Source organism: Vombatus ursinus, unplaced genomic scaffold (genome assembly GCF_900497805.2).
Source record: "Vombatus ursinus unplaced genomic scaffold, bare-nosed wombat genome assembly UNPS02014784.1, whole genome shotgun sequence".
Classification (NCBI taxonomy): Eukaryota; Metazoa; Chordata; class Mammalia; order Diprotodontia; family Vombatidae; genus Vombatus; species Vombatus ursinus.
In genome coordinates, this window is record NW_020954562.1 from 10,978,832 (window position 1) to 10,998,014 (window position 19,183).

Below are 19,183 nucleotides of genomic sequence, written 5' to 3' on the forward strand. Positions count from 1 at the left end.
CTTTTCCTTGCATTCCTCTCTCAGAGGTTTTTCCATTTTGTGAAAAAAAAAAACAATGTTGTCTTTCAAATTGCTGTCTAATTTTATCAATTGGTAACCTTCTATCAAGAGTAAAAATCATTACGATCTGAGGGATATATTTTTGATATGAATATCCCTTTTTGTTTTCATAAATCACCATTTTATGGGGTAGTTGGATGGAAAGGGATTTTTGTGCCTGGTTTCCTCTGTAGAAAGCCAAAAGTTTAGGGGCAGAAAGTTGATGGTAAATGTAAAATCCTAATTATGGGCTAAACACAACAAAGGACAGATGGATGGAAATGAACTAAAAGGAAATACTTAGCTTTATCACCTCACTTAAACATGTCAATGAATAAAATAAATAGAATGATTTAAAAAATACCCACGTTAGGGCAATATCTGCAATTTTCTACTATGGCATTTCTTGATGTAGAACTCCGAGACATTATTTTTAGCTTCTGACTTAAAAAAAAAAGTAGCCTTGTGATTTTATTGGTGAGCTTCTAATAATAAACCTCCTCTACCTGTGCAGATCAGCATGTCCTCTGCAATCAACAGCCTTGGAAAGCTGCCTGGAGTCCTCAGAAGTTAAGTGACTTGCCCAGAGTCACACAGTCAATGTGTGTCAGAGGTAGGATAAGAACTAGGTTTTCTGGACACTGAGGCCATCTGTTTATCCACTACCCAAACTGTCTCTCACTTTTCTTTGTCTTTTTAAAAGAGATTACGTTTACTAAGTATAATTTTATGAACAAGAAAACTCCAAAGTAACAATGTTTCTTGCAATAAGCAAGATTTAAGAAATTCTCATAGTTTGTATTTTATAGTTAGATTATGATTCCCAGGATGTCTGAATAAACATCATAAGCAGCACTATTTTAGTAAACTCACAATCATGGCTCAGTAAATATGCATAAGACTTCAAAAGGTAGTATGAGTGAAGGGATGGATGGTTCTTCAGAATTCACCTTTACTGTTTACGCTGCTATTTACCAAAACAGCCTCTTACAATAAATCCTAACCCTAGATTCCAATTCTTCAAACCTAGCCTTCTTTTCCTACAGTGACATGATATAATATCTCTTTTGGGAGCAGGTATAAAATGTTTTTCAGAAGAAATGGTTTAGTCTCTTTGCCTGGTAAAAAGTAAAATTGGTATTTCTTTGGTGTTCAAATCTAGTATTCTTTATTCATGTTTCCTGATCATCAAGCACCAGGATAAAAATTATGTTGATAGGGCTCTCATTAGTTTTGATATACCAAGTGTTTCCAACAACAACATTTCAGTTTCTTAAACAGACTTGTATCTTTCAGGGACTCAAATGTGAAACCCCACCAGACACTTTTAGAACCAAATTGAAATTGAAATGAAATTGTGAAAGGGCAAAGGAGATAATCACAAGGCTTTAAAAAAGCAGATTGTGCATGTGGCCCCCAGAAATTTCATCCCCACCCCCAACTTAATGTCAAATTGTTAAGTATGACCCTGAAGCTCAGCACAGTCCAGGGGATATCCCCTGGAAGGCAAAGACGTTTGTTTGTTGAAGTTCCAAAGTCTAACAACATTGTGTGATAAAGTTCCAAAAGTAAGACTTGGTAACATTATAGCAGGAATCAGCCTCCTTAAATCTCCTACTCTCAACTATTTCTATAGATCACTGACATGGTTACATTTAGAAACTAATGTCCTTGAAATAAGATGATGTCAGCCAGATTTTTCCTCTTCAAAGAAAACTAAAACAATCATGATCTCTTCCTGAAGTTTCTAAATAAATACAGAATGGGGAGGGGGGAGCACAAATCTGAAAAACATCAAGTTGATTCTTTTGGTAAAATTTTCCACTTTTATGGGACACAAATTTTTACCTTTGCTTTTTTGAGAAAGTAAGATCTACTTGAAAGCTTATTGTAAAAGCATAACAGAACTCTTTTAAGAAAGCTTTTAAAGTGACACAGCTGAAAAAAAAGTCATGGTTTTCAATACAGCAAAGAGAAAATTTTATTTTGCCACTAGTTAAGGGAACACCACTTCAATTCCCTCCCCCTTTTTATAAAGGGGGGAAAAAGCCCGGGTGGGAGACAAACTTTTAGACTGCTTTTGAAAAGCAGGGGAAATAACTTCAAAGGAAAGAAGGCCTTTGTCCCTTGAGCAGGTTTACGACCACTGATGCAAATCCCAACTAAAGGCTGAAAAGAATACTCAGTGCATCTTTATGGAGATCCTTAAAGGAAGATGAACAAGTCAAATGAGATTAAAGATAGTCCAAATCCTGCCCTTAATACTAGGACACAAGAGTTGTCCAGATGTGCTTTTCTCAGCACAGGAGCCCCCAGCCTGCCAAAGCCTTGACCACTGCCAGCATTTCCTCAGCTGCAATCTCCAGCCCCTGCCACCACCTTCCAATTCTTGGAAGTTTTGATGAAAGTCCTGCTTTTCTGAGTGTTAGTTAAAAGTTTCAACAATAGGTGGCCAATTTTATCTTCTCATTAAAATCCTCATCAAGCATAGTGTCATTCTTCTTTGATGGACTCCAGAACACTTAAAAAATTATACTTCTCAAAAAAAAAAAATCAGTAATTTCTCCAGGGCTTCAAGATCATTTTGCTTAGGGAAGCTACCTCTTAAGGCAGTACACTGCCCCTTACTTGGGTAAAAGTGTATGCATATATCTATATAGTTATATACATACACATACATACGTAATATTGAGGGAGCACACAAACTCTTTGGAGAGAATCATTACTTTCTTCAAAGGTTTGAAAAACACTTCTTGGTAGATGGTGCTATTTCTTTATTGGTCGAAAGAAACAGAAGCCATAATAAATACCATTTTAAAATGAAATCAAACACCTTATTTTAAAATAATTATTTCCCAAAGAGAAACTCATTCTGAAAGCAATAAGGTCCACCCATTTCTACATTCTAAGTCCTACTCCGGAAATTTTTGTTCACAATTTAGTAATGAATGATTTCTTGCTCTTCAATTTTTCTCATAGGAAATTTTACATTAATATGAATTCTTAGGTGGCCTTATTTTATATGGTATCTGGGTGAGTTTTTTAAAAACCCTAACCATTAATAATTTTCAAATCATACTTTCATAACTGTAGAGGATTTATTATACCTTCATGTAAAGTTATACTTTATAATTCTGAGTTTCAGATAAAATGTGAATTCTCTTAGTTGCCTTATCAAAAGAATTATTATGAGTATTTTGTTAAGAAAATTTTAGAACAATTATAGCATTCAAAAATAGTATAATATAATTTCTTTAATTTTAAAATAGGTAAAACAATTTTTTTTGTTTTAAAAATTATTTGATCATCATATTGCTTGCCTTCTCAGTGGGTATGGGAGAGGCGGGAGGGAGAGAGAAAGAGAGAATTTGGAATCCAAAATTTAAAAAGAAAAGAATGCTAAAAATAAATAAATAAATCAAAATGTTAAATTATCTGATCAACATAGATTCAGTTCTTAAAACTACAATACAACTGTAAAGTGAAAAGAATACAAATCCTTAATTAAACCCAGTTATATAATGAAACTGCCAGGTGCATATGAATAATAAACCAAAAAAATTATATATTGTAGTACTATCTGGTATTCAATTCTTAAAAGTATGTATGCCTATCAAAAGGTGTTTTGTTTCATATTGATTACACTTTGCATACTTTCAAAATCCACATAAAACAATGAACGTGAGACTTTAAAAAAATATGTATGAACCAATACATCAAACCAAATGAAATAACTGGCTCCACCACAGTAGGAAGGGGAGTTCAAAAGGAAATATTTTTCAAAGCTTTCACACCAACTTCATATAGGTTGTCAGTGTCAAAGGGAATTTAAATGGCTATAACTTATTTAATGACAAAACAACAACAAAATCCCCTCAAAATTTGAGGAGTGTTTCTCCTCTTATGGCCAAGATTTTTTCTTTCCTTGTCAATATGATCATCCTAATTTGCTCTAGTTTTTAAAAGGTGACAGAATGCGCAAGCTTTAAAAGTGCTTGAGTTTCTGCTTCCTTTAGGGATGGCAAGCTTCTCATAATCTGTTTAGACACATCTGGTAAGTTTCTCTTATGAACAAAAACAAGGCTGGACTACAAATGCAAAGGAAGCAACAGTGCTGTGCCCACTTCAATGGACCTCTTTACCAGAAGATTTGCTTTCTTTCTCATTCTATAGCAATGGGATCTAGTTCCAAGAGGTCATAAGAAAATGTGAAAGTACAGGTTTTAAATGAGGAGATCTGCACTTGGGGTAAGCACGCATGTCTCCAATAATATTCCACACAGAAGTGTGTCCTATTCAAAGTATGGGGGAAATCTCACTGCAAGGAAGACAAAAAAAAATTTCTGCATATTAAAATTATTTTTAGAATGTCTACTCAGGTAACACTAAGTAACAAAATACTAAAGCATTATAGGTTTCACAACAGGCAACACTAAATCCATGACTGTCATCCTATGATCTTCTCAAGTCCTTCGTTGAACCATTGGACAGGATCTGCTCTTCAGCTCACCCTTTCCTTATTCATCCATATGCATCCAAATGCAAAATACTGCATTTATTAAACATCTAGGGTATGAAAAGTTGGGCTGGGTGAAGTGAAAAATGAAGTCTAGGTAAGAAACCTGTCTTCATGGAGCTACAGAATAAGATACAAATACAGACAATGTGCTGAATGCATTTAAGAGTGTGTGTGTGGCGGGGGGGGGAGAGTATCGTTTTGAGGTTTTAATTTTCCTTAACTATTAAGTGAGTTAGGCAACATTTTATGCAGGAGGTCACACAAGATCTGAATTTTAAATGATGGATGAAACGCTGACAAACATAGGGAGGAGCTATGTTCTAGGTGCAGGAGCCCTGTGAACAAAGACTCCAAAGCAAGGGAAGTAGAGAGCTCATTTGTGTGTGTTGCGGGATTTGTCTGCTTTTCCTTGGGGGATGGGAGGGGTAAAACAGAGATAACAGTCCAATCTCTCTGTTGTGTAGTAATAAGAAACAAGTCTGGAAAGAGAGGATGGCTACAGATAGCAGGGAGCTTGAATACCAGGCAAAAAGATCTGAACTAGCGGGAGTCATTAAAGATTTTTGAGCTGAGGTCGAATGAACAGATTTTTATGTAAGGAATACCATTCCGCCAGTGGTATGATGCATAGGTTGAAGTGGAGGAGCAAAGGTGGAAAGACACATAATGGAGCTGTTACATGGCTCAGGTAGGTGAGCTTATTGTACTTGCAGCTGCATGTATGAGGTACTCCCGGTGGAAACAGAGAGAAGAGGGCATGAGAAGCTTAGTGCAGTGCTTAGCACATGGTAGGTGCTTAATATATTTGATGACTGATTCCTCTCCTAAAAGAGAGGTGATGGACTCAATGTACAGAATGAGACATTCATTTTTGGCCAAGGTCAGTATGGGAATTTGTTTTGCTTACTAGGAATATTTGTTATAAGGATTTTTATTTAAAGAGTGAGGGAACTAGGAGGGAGAAAAATACTATCTTTTAAATGAGGGGAAATTGAAATGTGGGTGACTTACCAAAGAATATCAATAAAACTTTAAAAAAACAGTAAAAGGGATAGTGCGGGACATGAGGACATAAAGTCATCAAGATTTGTTAGGTGCCTAAAAACTGTTGGAGGAGGGGAAGAATTAGAGATAACTCTTAAAGTTTTGAAAACAGAAGACCAGGTCAGAGATGGTGCCACAGACAGAACTTCTCAATCCCTAAAGTCAGGAGTTTCAAGAAATATCCCATACCACTAGGAAAGAGATCCAGGAACTTAGATGAGGAGTAACAATTAAGCTAAGGGTAAGGTATTCCCACCTTTCTCCTATTGTTTTCAAAACACTTTCCCCCATTAATTCACTACTACTATGGTTCTTGACTTAAGCTTTCAATTTCATTTTCTACCTCATTCTCCAGGTATAATATATACAAGGTATTTCTAGCAATGCAATAAAATCCTTCAACTACAAAAGGATCTGTGTGTCCAGTGGAATTTATTATAATGGAATTATGACCATATAACATTACTATATAAGATTTTATCCTTAAAGAAGATAATTCCTTGTTTTGGCTATTCAAAATGCCTTTTCACCAATTCATCTACTAAATCACACCTAGTCCTTTGAAACACCTTCTATTCAGCATCTTTTGCAGATTTCTTCCATGGGGACATATGAAATTCACAACAGTACATTTAGATCAAAGAATTTTAGAGCAGAAATGGAACTTTGAGAAAATGTAGTCCGACCTTTTCTTTTTAAAGATGAGGAAACTGAGGCACAAACGAAGGAATTTAATCTGCTTAAACAGACTATGCAGACTTTTGGCAAGTTTGAAGTCTGAAAACTAAAGGGGAGGATAAGGGAATAATCAATTATATAGCACCTACTATGTGCCAGACCCTGTGCTATGTACTTTCTTTTCCCCCAAAATCACACCTGAGCCGCTTGGCAATAGGTGCTATTACTATCCTCATTTTACAGTTGGAGAAACTGAGACAAACAGAGTTTAAGTGACTTTTTCAGGTTCACACAACTAGTAAGGGTCTGGGGCCAAATTTGAACTCTGGTCTTCCTGACTCCAGGGCCATCACTCTATATATCTACTGCACTCGTAATTGATAAAAACTATTCTGTACAGTTTGAATAAAGCTCTGCAGAATGATAGGTCACAAGAAGTAAAAATCATAATGCTTTAAATGTTGCATGTTCTAAAGCTCACAGCAATAAGGTCAGAGATTTAGAGCTGAAAACGGCCCTTAGAGGTCATCCAGTCTAACCCCCTCAGTTTATAGCTGAGGAATCTGAAGCTTAGAGGGGGTGTGATTGTCTCCGAGTACACAGCCAGTAATAAACTGGGACACACACTAGAGTCCACACTGACTCCAACACCAGTGTTTTTTCCACTACACTGTGCTACTTAGGTTTGTCTAAAATGCCTCTAACCCAGGAGCTGGTCAATGTTTTAGCAGCTGGCTCTCTGAAGAGAAATAACTGCACAACATCGTTAAGTTTAATCTGAATTACTAACAATTTCTCCATCACTTTCTCAAGTACAGACAATCAACAAAGCAATAAATTAACCACTGATTTGTAGCATGCGGCGATTTCTAAAATGGAAATGCTCACCCTGAAAATGGAACAACTGGCTCCTGGGAGCTCCCTTGGAGCTGACTCCAGCATACCTGCTGAACCCAAACTGCTCTGATTCTGAAGAAGCCTATTTCAGGGCATGGGGAAAATATATTTTTAGAATTATGAACAACTAAAAGCAAAGACTTAACATGCACTTAGCATTATTTAAGTATAATAGTGTCCTTTATACTGCTTCATAAACCTCCATAATAAAAGCTGACATATGAAAAGACAAATTGGGGGGGGCGATTTTTGGACAGCGGGCCAGTCTTAGAGTAAGGAAGACCTGGATTCAAATCTCACCTTTGGCACACAGAACTAAGGCCAAGCGCCATGAATCCTCAGTGCTCCAGGTAAATCTTGGTGACTAAAAATTCTCAGACAATTGCTGATCTGCTTTTGGATGGAGGTAATTTCCTAAAACTGAACTCCTACCTCCCCGCCCCCACCAAAAAAAAAAAGGTTTTTATCACTGAATTCCTTTAAAACACTGAGTTTCTCTGAAGCGTTTAATAATTATTCTCTTTGTTTCTGACCAGCTGGTACACAGTTCCTTCTATACTTAGAACTAATTTTTTTGTGTGAAGCCATCAAGGCCTGGGAGAACTTGAGATGACTTGTGGTTAGATAATATCTGCAAGGAGGTAAAGGCAATGGTGGTAGCAGTAGTAACAGCAGCAGCTGCAGTAGTAGTAGGGAGAAGTAGTTAAAACTCAAGTTAACTGAAGATCCCTGGGAAAAATATTTATAGGCAAGCATCATAAGATCAAAACAACTCTATATATGACCTCTGTGTTAATACTTCTACAGGAAAACTGGTAAAAAAAATTTTTGAATATTCTACTGGTAATAGTGTAGAATTTGTGGAAATTAACTTATAAATGTTTACATTTGAAAAAAATTTTTTGAGACACTGTCACATTTATTATCCAGATTTTATAATGGATAGATTCCCTTTTTACCATTTCTTTTCTTCCTTTTCTCTACTTCCACAAAAAGGAGAAAGAAACATTTTGAATTCAGAGTCTCATAGTCAAATGTATGGTCAGCACATTTTTCTAGTTGAGAGTCTTTTAAAAACACTGTTAAATGGACTATAGAGAATTTATACCTTGCTATTTATTTTTTTTTGTTAAGTCCAGAAATATTTTAAAATTAAATTTCCAATGTGAGTATAAAGAATCATCCATACAACTTTTTCATCAATATTAATTTTTGTATATGAAGATAGTTGGACAAAGTGTCAAATTTGGAACATAAATCAGTAGTTCCTCTGTTCTTGTAGTTACATAGCTACAACTTAAGGGCTGAATGGTATAGTCATTTTTTTTCTGCAACTAAACAAGGTAAATAAATATGATATATTGGTACATCATCCCACCACTCTGCATATGGTGCACATTAAGGGTGTATTCATTTACCATATGAATATAATTCCTTTTACCACATCTACTTTTAGTTCCAAGCAGTAAATATAGAGTTGTTTTGCCTGGAACTTGAGGGCCTGCATTACATCATCGAGCACTAAACATCTTAGACCTTCTGGAGAATTTCATGCATATAGTTTTTGTGACACCTGAACTTGAATATTGCCAACACACCAACTTGTGGAATTCTTCAAGGGAAGAAAGCAGCATATCTGGCTTGATGTCAGAGCCCCAACACAGACATACTAATGCTACGGGGGAAATTATAGCTATAGCTGTGATGCACACTTAGCTCTTTCAAAAACCAAACCTCACTGTGGATGAGGGTGTCTGGGATATTCTCTGGCACAAAAACTTGCTATGTGCTTCATATGCTTTTGTTAAAATCACAAAACATCTGACACAATTAGTCCAAACTGGAATCAAGTCCCTTGAACAAGGCTGTCATCTCTAACTCCTTTTCTAAAGTGAAGTTCAACTAACTGACAGTCTTATAATTGTTTCTTTTTAGTATATTTTTGGAAAATAGGCAGATATAATACTTGATATCTCTCTGAGTCAAGTATGAAACAAAATTGTCCATATTTATAAATAAAATAAAACCTTAGGTGGTTACAATTCTGCAAAGCAGAAAAAAAATAATCATTTTTACAATGGTAAATATAAATATAAATATAACAACACAAAGAAGTGCCATTTCAATCTTATTCCACACAAAATATACTTTGTATGCCAACTTTTTTTTTTAAATGCACACCTGTTTTATTTAGCACATTTCCCCAGGTATTAGCAGCATTAATTTCCCAGTGATGGCCAGCAGATGGTGCTCTAAGACACCTACTTCTATACAGTAATAATTGTTAGTTTCTATCCAGCCATTTTTTGGCAAGACAAAGAATAAGGATTTATCAGTAGCTTCAGTGAAAGATATTATGTTTTACCATAAAAAGGACATAATTCCTGTATATGTGCACAGAAATATACATATGCATAAGCACATACACCAAAGCACCCAGTAAATAATTCACACCTGGACATATTATACCACCACTTTTCTCATAGAGTTGATGTGCAGTACATGTGCATATAGGCAGTATTTATGTTCATATGGTAAGATCATTCTAAATTCATTAAAAAAAAATTTAGAATGCCCGAAAGTTAGAATTCATTTTTAATTATAGGAGGAATGTCTCATTAGGGGGATACTGGTAAAATTAATAACAGTAGGACTTACGGTAATGACTTAAGTGATTGATGAGAGTACAACAAAATGAAGTTTTAGACAGAGAAAAAACAGGGCAGCTATATCATACAGTACTTTAAAAAACAGCTCTGTGGTCTGTTCTTTCTAGCCTTATGGTTAATAAAACCTTCTTTCTAATTAATGGTGCTGAAATATTTTTTAAAGAACAGAATCATGTTGTGATGAAAAAAAAAACACAACTAAAATAGTTGCTCTTTTTTCTCCCAAGTAGACGCCATTCTCATAAAGGAGAAAGCTGACATAGATTAGCATGTCTGATTGCAAAGAAAAAAAAATAAAATGCCACCTTTCAATCAAATCAAAACCAGAATGTGCAAATGGAAAACTACTTCACTGAAATACCGCGCACACAAATCTAAGTCACAACTTAACAGTCTATGGATGTTTGTCTCTAAGGCTAATCACCTGGGGATTAAAATGCACACACACACCCATTCACTAACTAAAAATAATTAATGGGCTTTAATTCTTTAAACCAAAGTTTATGTTGTTTTGTGTTTTTATATATGAAATAGTTGTAAATAATAGCAATTACTTTATACTTTTCCATATGTAAGGTACATATTGACATTTCACTGCTTAAAATATTGCAAATTGCAGTATTAAAACTTTGATGATTATTTATTTCAACAATAATTAGAGATATGGCGTCTAGATTTCAATAACATGAGAAAAAGGGGCTACTTAGGAAGAGCAAGCCTCTCTCTGGCAGTACTCTCATGAAAAAATAACTAGTAACTAAGAACAAATGTGAAATGCTCCATTTATATATCAAAGCTCTGTCTAATTAATTTGTAACATTATAAATTAAATTTATAGCTTATTGTTCTATGTGTTTAGAAAAGTATTTTTCACAGAAGTTAATATCATGCAAAGACAAAAAATTCTGGTAGAAGTGAAAATGTGGTATTTGCAACGTAACAGGCCGATTTCATTAAACACAGGGAGTCTGTTGTTTTTTTTTTTTTGAAAGCCTAGAGTTGTTATATACAAACCTTATCCAATATGAATTAGTTTGACTTTGCCCAGATGATATACATATTAAAATTGGGTAGCATGTTATTTTTCATTCTCTCTCTCTGTTTCTTTTTGTTTAAACAGTAATAAAGCTATCGACTTTACAAACTGCACTAGTATTAGATCTGGAGACAGTGAAGTGATAGAAAGAAAAAAAGAGAGGCATATGGCCTGAGTAAGTAAAATTAAATTTCCAAAGCAGACTTATTCTCTTGACTTTCAAATTGGAAAAACTACTCTATAACTGAATGAGATCTATAAAAAACTGAAAAACAACAGGCCTAGAGATTTCTTTCATGTGCTTTTTTACCATATAGGAAGGGAGGAAACTTTTAACTCAATAGTCTAAGTAAAACAAGTTATTATATGCATCTCTGGGCTATGTATTTATTACTGCACATTTAGTAAAAAACACATACTTCAGATCACACACACTAGATATCAAAGAACAAAACATAGACTGAATGTGCAAAAGTTAAAAAACACTAATCTAGCAAAAATACTTATCTGAAAATTAATTTGACTTCAGAAGTTGTCAGTGGTGCCATAAACACAGTAACAGGTACTAATTATACACAAATATTTCTGAGTAGTTCACAGTATAAAAATGACATTTTTCTTCCAAGAAGTATAGACTGGGACAGAAAAAATAAACTAATACTTGTTCTATTTTCATTTTTTTTAATTCTTCAACATAAATGATGATTCCAAATTAAATTGAGGTATCTGATATTTTTAAAAGGCCAGAAAGGGAGTGTAATGCTATGGAAAAAGTGGTGAATTTGGAGTCAGGAACCTAGATTTCAACCCTTTCCCTGCCAAAGGGCATCTCTAGAACCTGGAACAAATTCGTTAAACTTGCTGGACCTTAACTTCCTCATCTGTAAAACAAGGAGACTGGTGCTGATGGGCTTATACTGTCCCTTCAAACTCCAAAATCTATAATCCTATGAAAGGGATGTAATTTACTTTGAGGAAATTAATTTAGCAAATATACACTGCTGTCTACTAGCTTTTAACATAGATCTCTTGCACTACTGCAGCCTTCTTCCACATAAACATGAGGAGGAGTTAGTATTCACCATTCTCTATACAAACTGAGCCTGTAGCCTAAAGTGCTTTTTAAGTAACAGTAATTTGGCAGCCCAGAAAGCTGGTGTTTGTCTAAGTGTTTGTTTAAAGGACTTGATTCTCGAACTATCAGATTAGAGCACCGTTATTATCACTGTGATTCCTATTTTATAGATTAGGCTAATGGGTCTCTCAGTGTGAGAACGGAGGTTCTTAATAATAACAAATGACATTCATATAGCACTTTGGAGTTTGTAAAGTACATAGATGATCTCACATGATATTCATAACATCCTTGTGTGGTAGGTACAACAGACTATTGATCCCATTTTATAGATGAAGAAACTGAGTCTGGTTAGCTGTCTATGGTGGGACTGGAATCCAGGTCTTCCTGATTCATTAACACTCTATTCACCAAAGTCTGACTTCAAATTTAAGTCTCTGGCTCTTCAGTATTGTTTTTTATAAGGCACAAATGACAAGATCCCCCTTCCCACCTTTTAAAAATTTCATTGTAGCCTCCCTTCAAAAATATTTGGAAATTCTTATTCACGATGTAGACTTACATTTCTTTTTATCTATCTATCTATCTATCTATCTATCTATCTGTTTGTGGACTTACATTTCTGAAAGACATCAACAATTAGTTGATGTGAAACACAATAATCCTAGAGACACAAAAGTGTAACCCATGTGTCGTTAGGGACTTCCCAGATTTCATTACAGAATGACCAAATCCCACATGGACATGATAGTCAGCTAAAGCAAATACAGGTATCAACCCCAAACCATCATCTATCACCAATTCCCATCATCCCCCTTGTTCAATACAATGCTGGCAATGAAACTGGTTTAAGACAGGTAAGACTGAATTACTTACAGGTCTTCCTAAATATCTGGATATAAATAACAAAGTGACAGGTTTAGTAATTATGACAATCTAAGGTATTAATTTCTGATGGGGGTAGGAAAGATGAGTTAGATATGAGGAAGGTTAATAATGAAAAAAAGCACAATGTATTTTTAGTCAAAATAATGCTCAGAGGCAAAAAAACCCATCAACATATGGTTAACATGTTCCAACTACATATAAAATGGAAGTGCAACAGAATTCTCAAAGTTGGTCTCCAAGCACAGTACAGTATTGCTTATCAGGCCTACATACTTTAAAATTCTTGATTCCTCTAACATTTGGAGGGAATTCTCTTAATTTCATATAAAATGCAAACATTTACAATTCATCACAAAAAACATTTTGCTTAGGCACTACATCATACAGCCTCTATTGATTAACTTCCATAGTGCATTCATGCAAACGAAATTGGATCTGAAAAACCTGTATCACAGAATCCCTTAAAATGCCAGAATTTACTTACCTACAAGAGATTTAATCTCTATAAAAGTACAGATAGAGATTTAAGTACAATCTGTTAAGTCAATGAGACATAAGATAGATTTTAAAGTTGTGGCTTGTTTTCTAATTGAAAGACAAAGGTGACATAAATAGGTACTACTGAACTACTTGGGTAAAAATAACCTGGAAACATGTGCTTACCCTAACAAAATAAATTGCAACTTGCTTTGAATTAGGAAACTGTAAATATTTAAGAGCAGTTAAAATGTTCTACCTTGTGAAATAAAAATCTAATGCTATTCCTGCAGTAACTCTTCAATGTTGTCATAATCATTTTAATTAAATTCTCATTTTTCAGGTGGTCCCTTTAATTGTTTTTTTCCTACTACTTAATGTGTTTTTTTAAAAGCCATTTCTTTTCCCCAGCTGTGTGTGATTGGTTTTAATGGTAGCTACTTCCTTTTTTGCCTTCTGTGAATTACACTTTTAAATGGTTGCACGTTTTGTGTTTTACTGCTTCAGTGTAGTTTCATAAAGAATTTTAAGGCTGTTGCTAAACATTTTCATTTCCCATCTGTAAAACTAAAAGTCAGTGAGAAATATTCCAGATTGGCCTTTTACAACCAGTTCTATTTTTTAATATATAAACGAAAGCGCATTATTACACAGATTGTGCAAAAACCTGGCTTATTTCTCCAAAATTACAATTTTTATTTGTTCTTTAAAAATAAATAGTTGGCAGACAAAATAATTTGTGGCATCTCTTTTGATTCTGGGTAATTGTCAATTGATGACATATTTATATTTTCCTTGGTGGAATGCTATTATCCGTTGGGACTAAACTTTTCAGACCTTGAGGGAAACATGGAACTCAAAAATGTGATTTCAAGCTTTTGTTTTAGTCATTAGAGGTCACACAATCTTAACAAGACCACCTGGACCTTCTTTATTTTAAGCTGGAGAAATTAAAATTACTTGTTAATTTAATTACTTCATCACAAGAAAGAAAAAGGTATCTATAGTAAAAATTTTATTACCAGCCATTTGCAAAAAGTTTTCTGGTAAAATAAGTTGTACTTACTGCCTGGGTTATCTCCAATTCCATTGTTTTTCCCATTCCAATACCAGAGAAGGAGGGTTGCATCTCGAGACCCAGAAAGAATGTAACAGTTTCCTCCAATGTATGACTCCGATCGGGCAAGGCAAGTGACGACATCCCAATGTCCAAATACCACTTGTATCAATTTTCCTGAAATACAAGAGATTGATTGTTAGCTACAAATGGCTGCTACTAATTAAATTTTAGTTCTATATATTTATTAAAGCAAGGTTAGGAAGACTTCTTTTTAGAATCAGAATTCGTTGGGTTACTTCTCTATGTCTTACAAAGTCACAAAATTGTCTATGTTAAGAAATATTCTGTAATTCTGACTTCATTCATTTAGTCTGGCCTCTCCCATTAGTTGTGATTAATAAGGGTTTACTTTATTGCATTCCATTTGCACTTGCTCAGATAATAGATACATTTAAATGCAACAGGTCATATAAGAATAGATTTCTAAACTAGTTGGGTCATTTCTGTTGTTGCTTTTTAAATTACTTATATGGCTGAAATTCACTCCATAGAGGTAGTGATGAAAAACAAACTTAGAGCTATTTATTCAAAGGTAAATTTGCAGAGGGAGAGCAGGAGGAGTGAGGTGGGAAGAGGGAAAATCTCAATAAGACTGCAGAACGCAGGGAGATTATATGTGTGTGTATAGGATATACACATACATGGACTATGTTAAAATACATATATACTACATACATACACATACATATATGTATATACATATATACAAACACAAATATTGGCCTTCATTTATCCAGACATGCTGGCACATAATTGTGAAAATTTTGTAGAAAATTAAATCACTACAGCAACCCCTCCATTCCACATTTAAATCTTACTAGCTACCATTTTCCCACTAGACTGCCTCACTTCTAAAATGCATTAAATAAATAAATAAATAAATGTTCTAATGCATTAACATCCCCATGGGTTTCTATTTAAATAAAATTTTCAGCAGTGTCCCAGAAATGTTGTTCAACGGCACAGGGAGAAAGCCTTTATGCTTCCAAAATATCACAAATATACATATAGAGCTGATAAAAACTGTAGCTTATCACAAGTGAAATCTAGGCTCTGTGAAAAGCAGGTACCTGTACCTGCTGCATACATATACATACATACAAGCTGCCAATAAGTATTAGTAAGAAAGTATGATTACTTTTGATGTATTTTGATGCCTTAAATTTTATTTAAACCAAAGAGGCTACTAAAAGGAAGGATACAGTTTTAGAAATCAAGTTCAGAAATAAAGGAAATGTAGGGGGAAAATGACTAAGTACTAGTTTGTTTAGTTGGCTAATGCTCCTACAACGAAAATATTTAACTCATGATTGACAATCTTGCACCCAAGTTTTTAAATCACATCTGCTTTAATTTCAAGTTACCACATTAATTATATGTTTTTTATACTGTAATTTAAGGAAAAAGTGTTTCCACTGAAGGCTTTTAAATATCCATACAAGATCAAAAACTCTTTCCCGAATTTTTCGAGGTTTCTGAATTATAACAGCCTCTAAATTGATACTATTTTTTTTGTTTTAAAAATAAGCAAATTCCAATTGCAGATTTTATTTTAATTCTGATTCAAATGAGAATAAAAGTGGGGACAATAAGTATTGAAAATGGGTTTTCTTTTATTAAAAAAGGTTTTTCTTTAACTTGTTAGAATATTTCTGATCCTTGAGGCTAACACTATTTAAAGTTCTTAAAAAGTACAACAGGAAGACAGACATGGTTCCTATTCTTCCCAGCTCTGAACTGGGAAAATAAAATACACAAATCACAACTGCAAAGCAAAAGATGTAGCCATGAAAGAGAATGCACATAAAGAATAGTACTTATAAGGTGTGATAAATGTCACTATACTGTAACATAATTTTATTAGTACAAACAGAACTGAAATATTTTTGCCCTTGGAGACATGAATACCTGAGTCCAAATCCCACTTCAGACACCCACCAGCTGTGTAACCTGGGACAAGTCACTTGACCACTCTGTACCTCAGTTTTCTCATTTGTAAATTGAAGGGAGTGAACTCAATGGCCTGTCAGGTCTATGCTTGCTGCTCCTCCAGTTCATCTGCTCTCCAGCAGTGCAAGGCCTTTGGCTTTTCTCTCTGCTCTAAAAGCATGTGGGGCACAGAATCGATTGAAGGTAGGTAGTTAGAAAAGAAAATTTTCTTGGAGGAGGTGACATTTGGCAGTTAATCAACTTCTTATTGTTTTGTACCAAACTACAAGTATGGAAGTAACTACTAGCTCTGTACTCAAAATGTACAGGGTTGGCAAATACAAGTGTCCAAAGCTGAAAACAGGGCCTATTTAACTTGCTGAAATGGACATTGTTATTTGGGCACGAACTTTATCCTACAATGGCAGAGGACGACTAAAGGGAAACACAAAGTTATTGTACTATCAGACTAAGAAAAATCATTCTTTTGTATCAAAGTCAGATACATTGTGATATTGCAAACTGCTTTTTAGTTTCACCAATTGAACAATTTATACTCATGAGTGGAGAAGTTTGTTAAAATATAAAACTTCTTATGATTGTATAGTTATCAGTTGTGAAAAATTTCAAGATGGCCTAGTTATTCAAACAAATTAATCTTATTATTCAACAGTTATTTTACGCTTTAGGTCCAAATATAGAAAATATTATTACTCTGCATTTCCTTTTTCTGCCTCTAATGGCCTTCCTCTAGAGTTTATTTTGTTATAGTGATGTGGCTGAGGTTCACTCCTCCTAAATAAATCTTTGCATATCAATACCTGATACTCTCTTTCATAAATTATTTTCTGATAATCTCATAGGAGTTCCTCAACTTTTTTTTGTTTCATTTAATGCTAGCCCACCTCTTGGCACACTAATATCAAATATTACCACAAGGACTAGGATATCCCTTTTTTGATAGAACACATTTTCTAGTTAATGTTTTACTCGACAGCTGTAGTGCAAATAAAAAAATTAAGCTCAGGACCCTGAACTACTGAATCTAAAAGGCTACCTAAAAATAATTCCCATTGCTGGGGGAAGGTTTTATTGTTGCCTCTCCTGTATTAGTTGTGTCCAGAAAACATGATTTACGTTAAAAGAATTTCCTGTTACCAAAAAACGTTTTTTAAAATCCTGAAATCTAATAAGGGAAGGGTTTTTTTTTTTAAATGTGCTAAAATATAATTGAATTCAACACTTGTGATAGCTTTGCCATTACACATTAGTGATCACATAATCTTTTCCCTTTGCCTCTCTGCCAAGCCTGGGGAAAATATTCAACTATAATATTCTTGCTTTTATAAAAAAAAAGGAAAGAAACAAAACCCAAAGATATTACTTAGTGAAACCTACACTGGATTTTGTTTTGTCCACAGGATATTAAGAAAGCAAAAAGAAAGCATGAAAAAGTTTTTTATTTAGTTCTTCATAGACTTTTCTGGCAGGTATAAATATTTTGTTTTTTTCATCCTCTGGGGCAAGATCAGTTCCATCCAAATGAATTTTAAAAGTAAGTAACTGTTAATGAATGCATTAAAATAACACATCTATATAGATTAAAAACTCCACACAGATAAAGACTTAGAGCTGTGTTTGTTTTTAGGTAAGGGTGGAAAGTACAGGGCATAATGTCCCATAGTGTCCCAAAGTCTCAGTGTAGTTTTAAGCTATTAGTGTAATCACTGTTAATCGTTTTTAGTTTTAATAGCTTAAAACTACACTGAGACTTTTCTGGACACTCTGTATACTGGAGACATATAATGGGTTTAGAATTCTAAAATAGGGTGTCTTTCCAACAAAACTAATCAAAGTCTTTAAAATTCTGAATACGTAGGGCGATGATTATATGAAGAAAACCTGGGTCTTAATTATCCTTACTTTTATTATTTTGGGATTATAATTTTAACTTTAAACTTCAACAAAACCAGTTAAATTCACTTTAGAACCATTTATGTCTGAATAATAACTTAATCACATAACATAATGACAACTTGTCAAACACTCTGAGGCTCCCCCTTTAGCTTCTTTGGCTGTTTATCCCTATATATTCCTAACCTCTTTTTTTTTTTTAAACAGTAACATAATACCTACTAATATTAATACTACTTTGCAAGCATCGTAACAAAATAATCTCAAGAGCAGATTTTGTAAGGTGATGTAACAGGTGCATTAAATGCAAGGTAAGATCATATCAGAGTGATAACCACTGCCCTAAGAACTAAAAATGTGAATGGCTAAATCAGAGGAAATGTATTATATTATAATGGGAATATGGTGTGAAAGAGTGGTCACTTGTATAGTATTTCTTAGGAAGCTAATGGGTGCAACTTCTAGTAAAACTTCAATTATGTAGAAACTAATAAACCTTGAAAGAGTCAGGTTTGCCCTCAGCATTGTCCTTATTAGAAAATGATTAAGGGAAAAAAAAGCTGATAGGAACAATTTAGTATTGAAAATAAAAAGACAAAACCCCTCAAAATACTACTGTAAGGGTATGCCTAAGGGTTAGTATACAATTAGTTCAATCTTCTATTCTTATTTCTTAATTGAGATTAAGAATATGATCCTGAGGAAGCTAAAGATCTGAATAATAAAGATTAAATTAAATTTTTAATAAATTTAGAAAGGTAGGAAAATATATTTTAGAAGGATTGTCAACAAAGTAACAAAAAGTCTGTGAAACTTCTAGGTAACTAAAATTTCAATTAAACACAGCAATATATTCCTAAAACATTCCAATATTTTATTAGATTATAATGTCAATTAT

The 19,183-nt window shown here is 34.0% G+C and overlaps 1 protein-coding gene across 7 annotated transcripts in view; it reads right to left on the reverse strand.

The window, feature by feature from the left end:
• Positions 1-19,183, reverse strand: part of LRBA (LPS responsive beige-like anchor protein) — a 676,054-nt gene that overhangs the window by 19,170 nt on the left and 637,701 nt on the right. For all 7 annotated transcript variants that reach the window (XM_027866938.1, XM_027866942.1, XM_027866935.1 and 4 more), the window contains one exon: positions 14,389-14,556. In XM_027866938.1, coding sequence (XP_027722739.1) covers positions 14,389-14,556 — 168 coding nt within the window. The remainder of the gene's footprint in view (positions 1-14,388; positions 14,557-19,183) is intronic.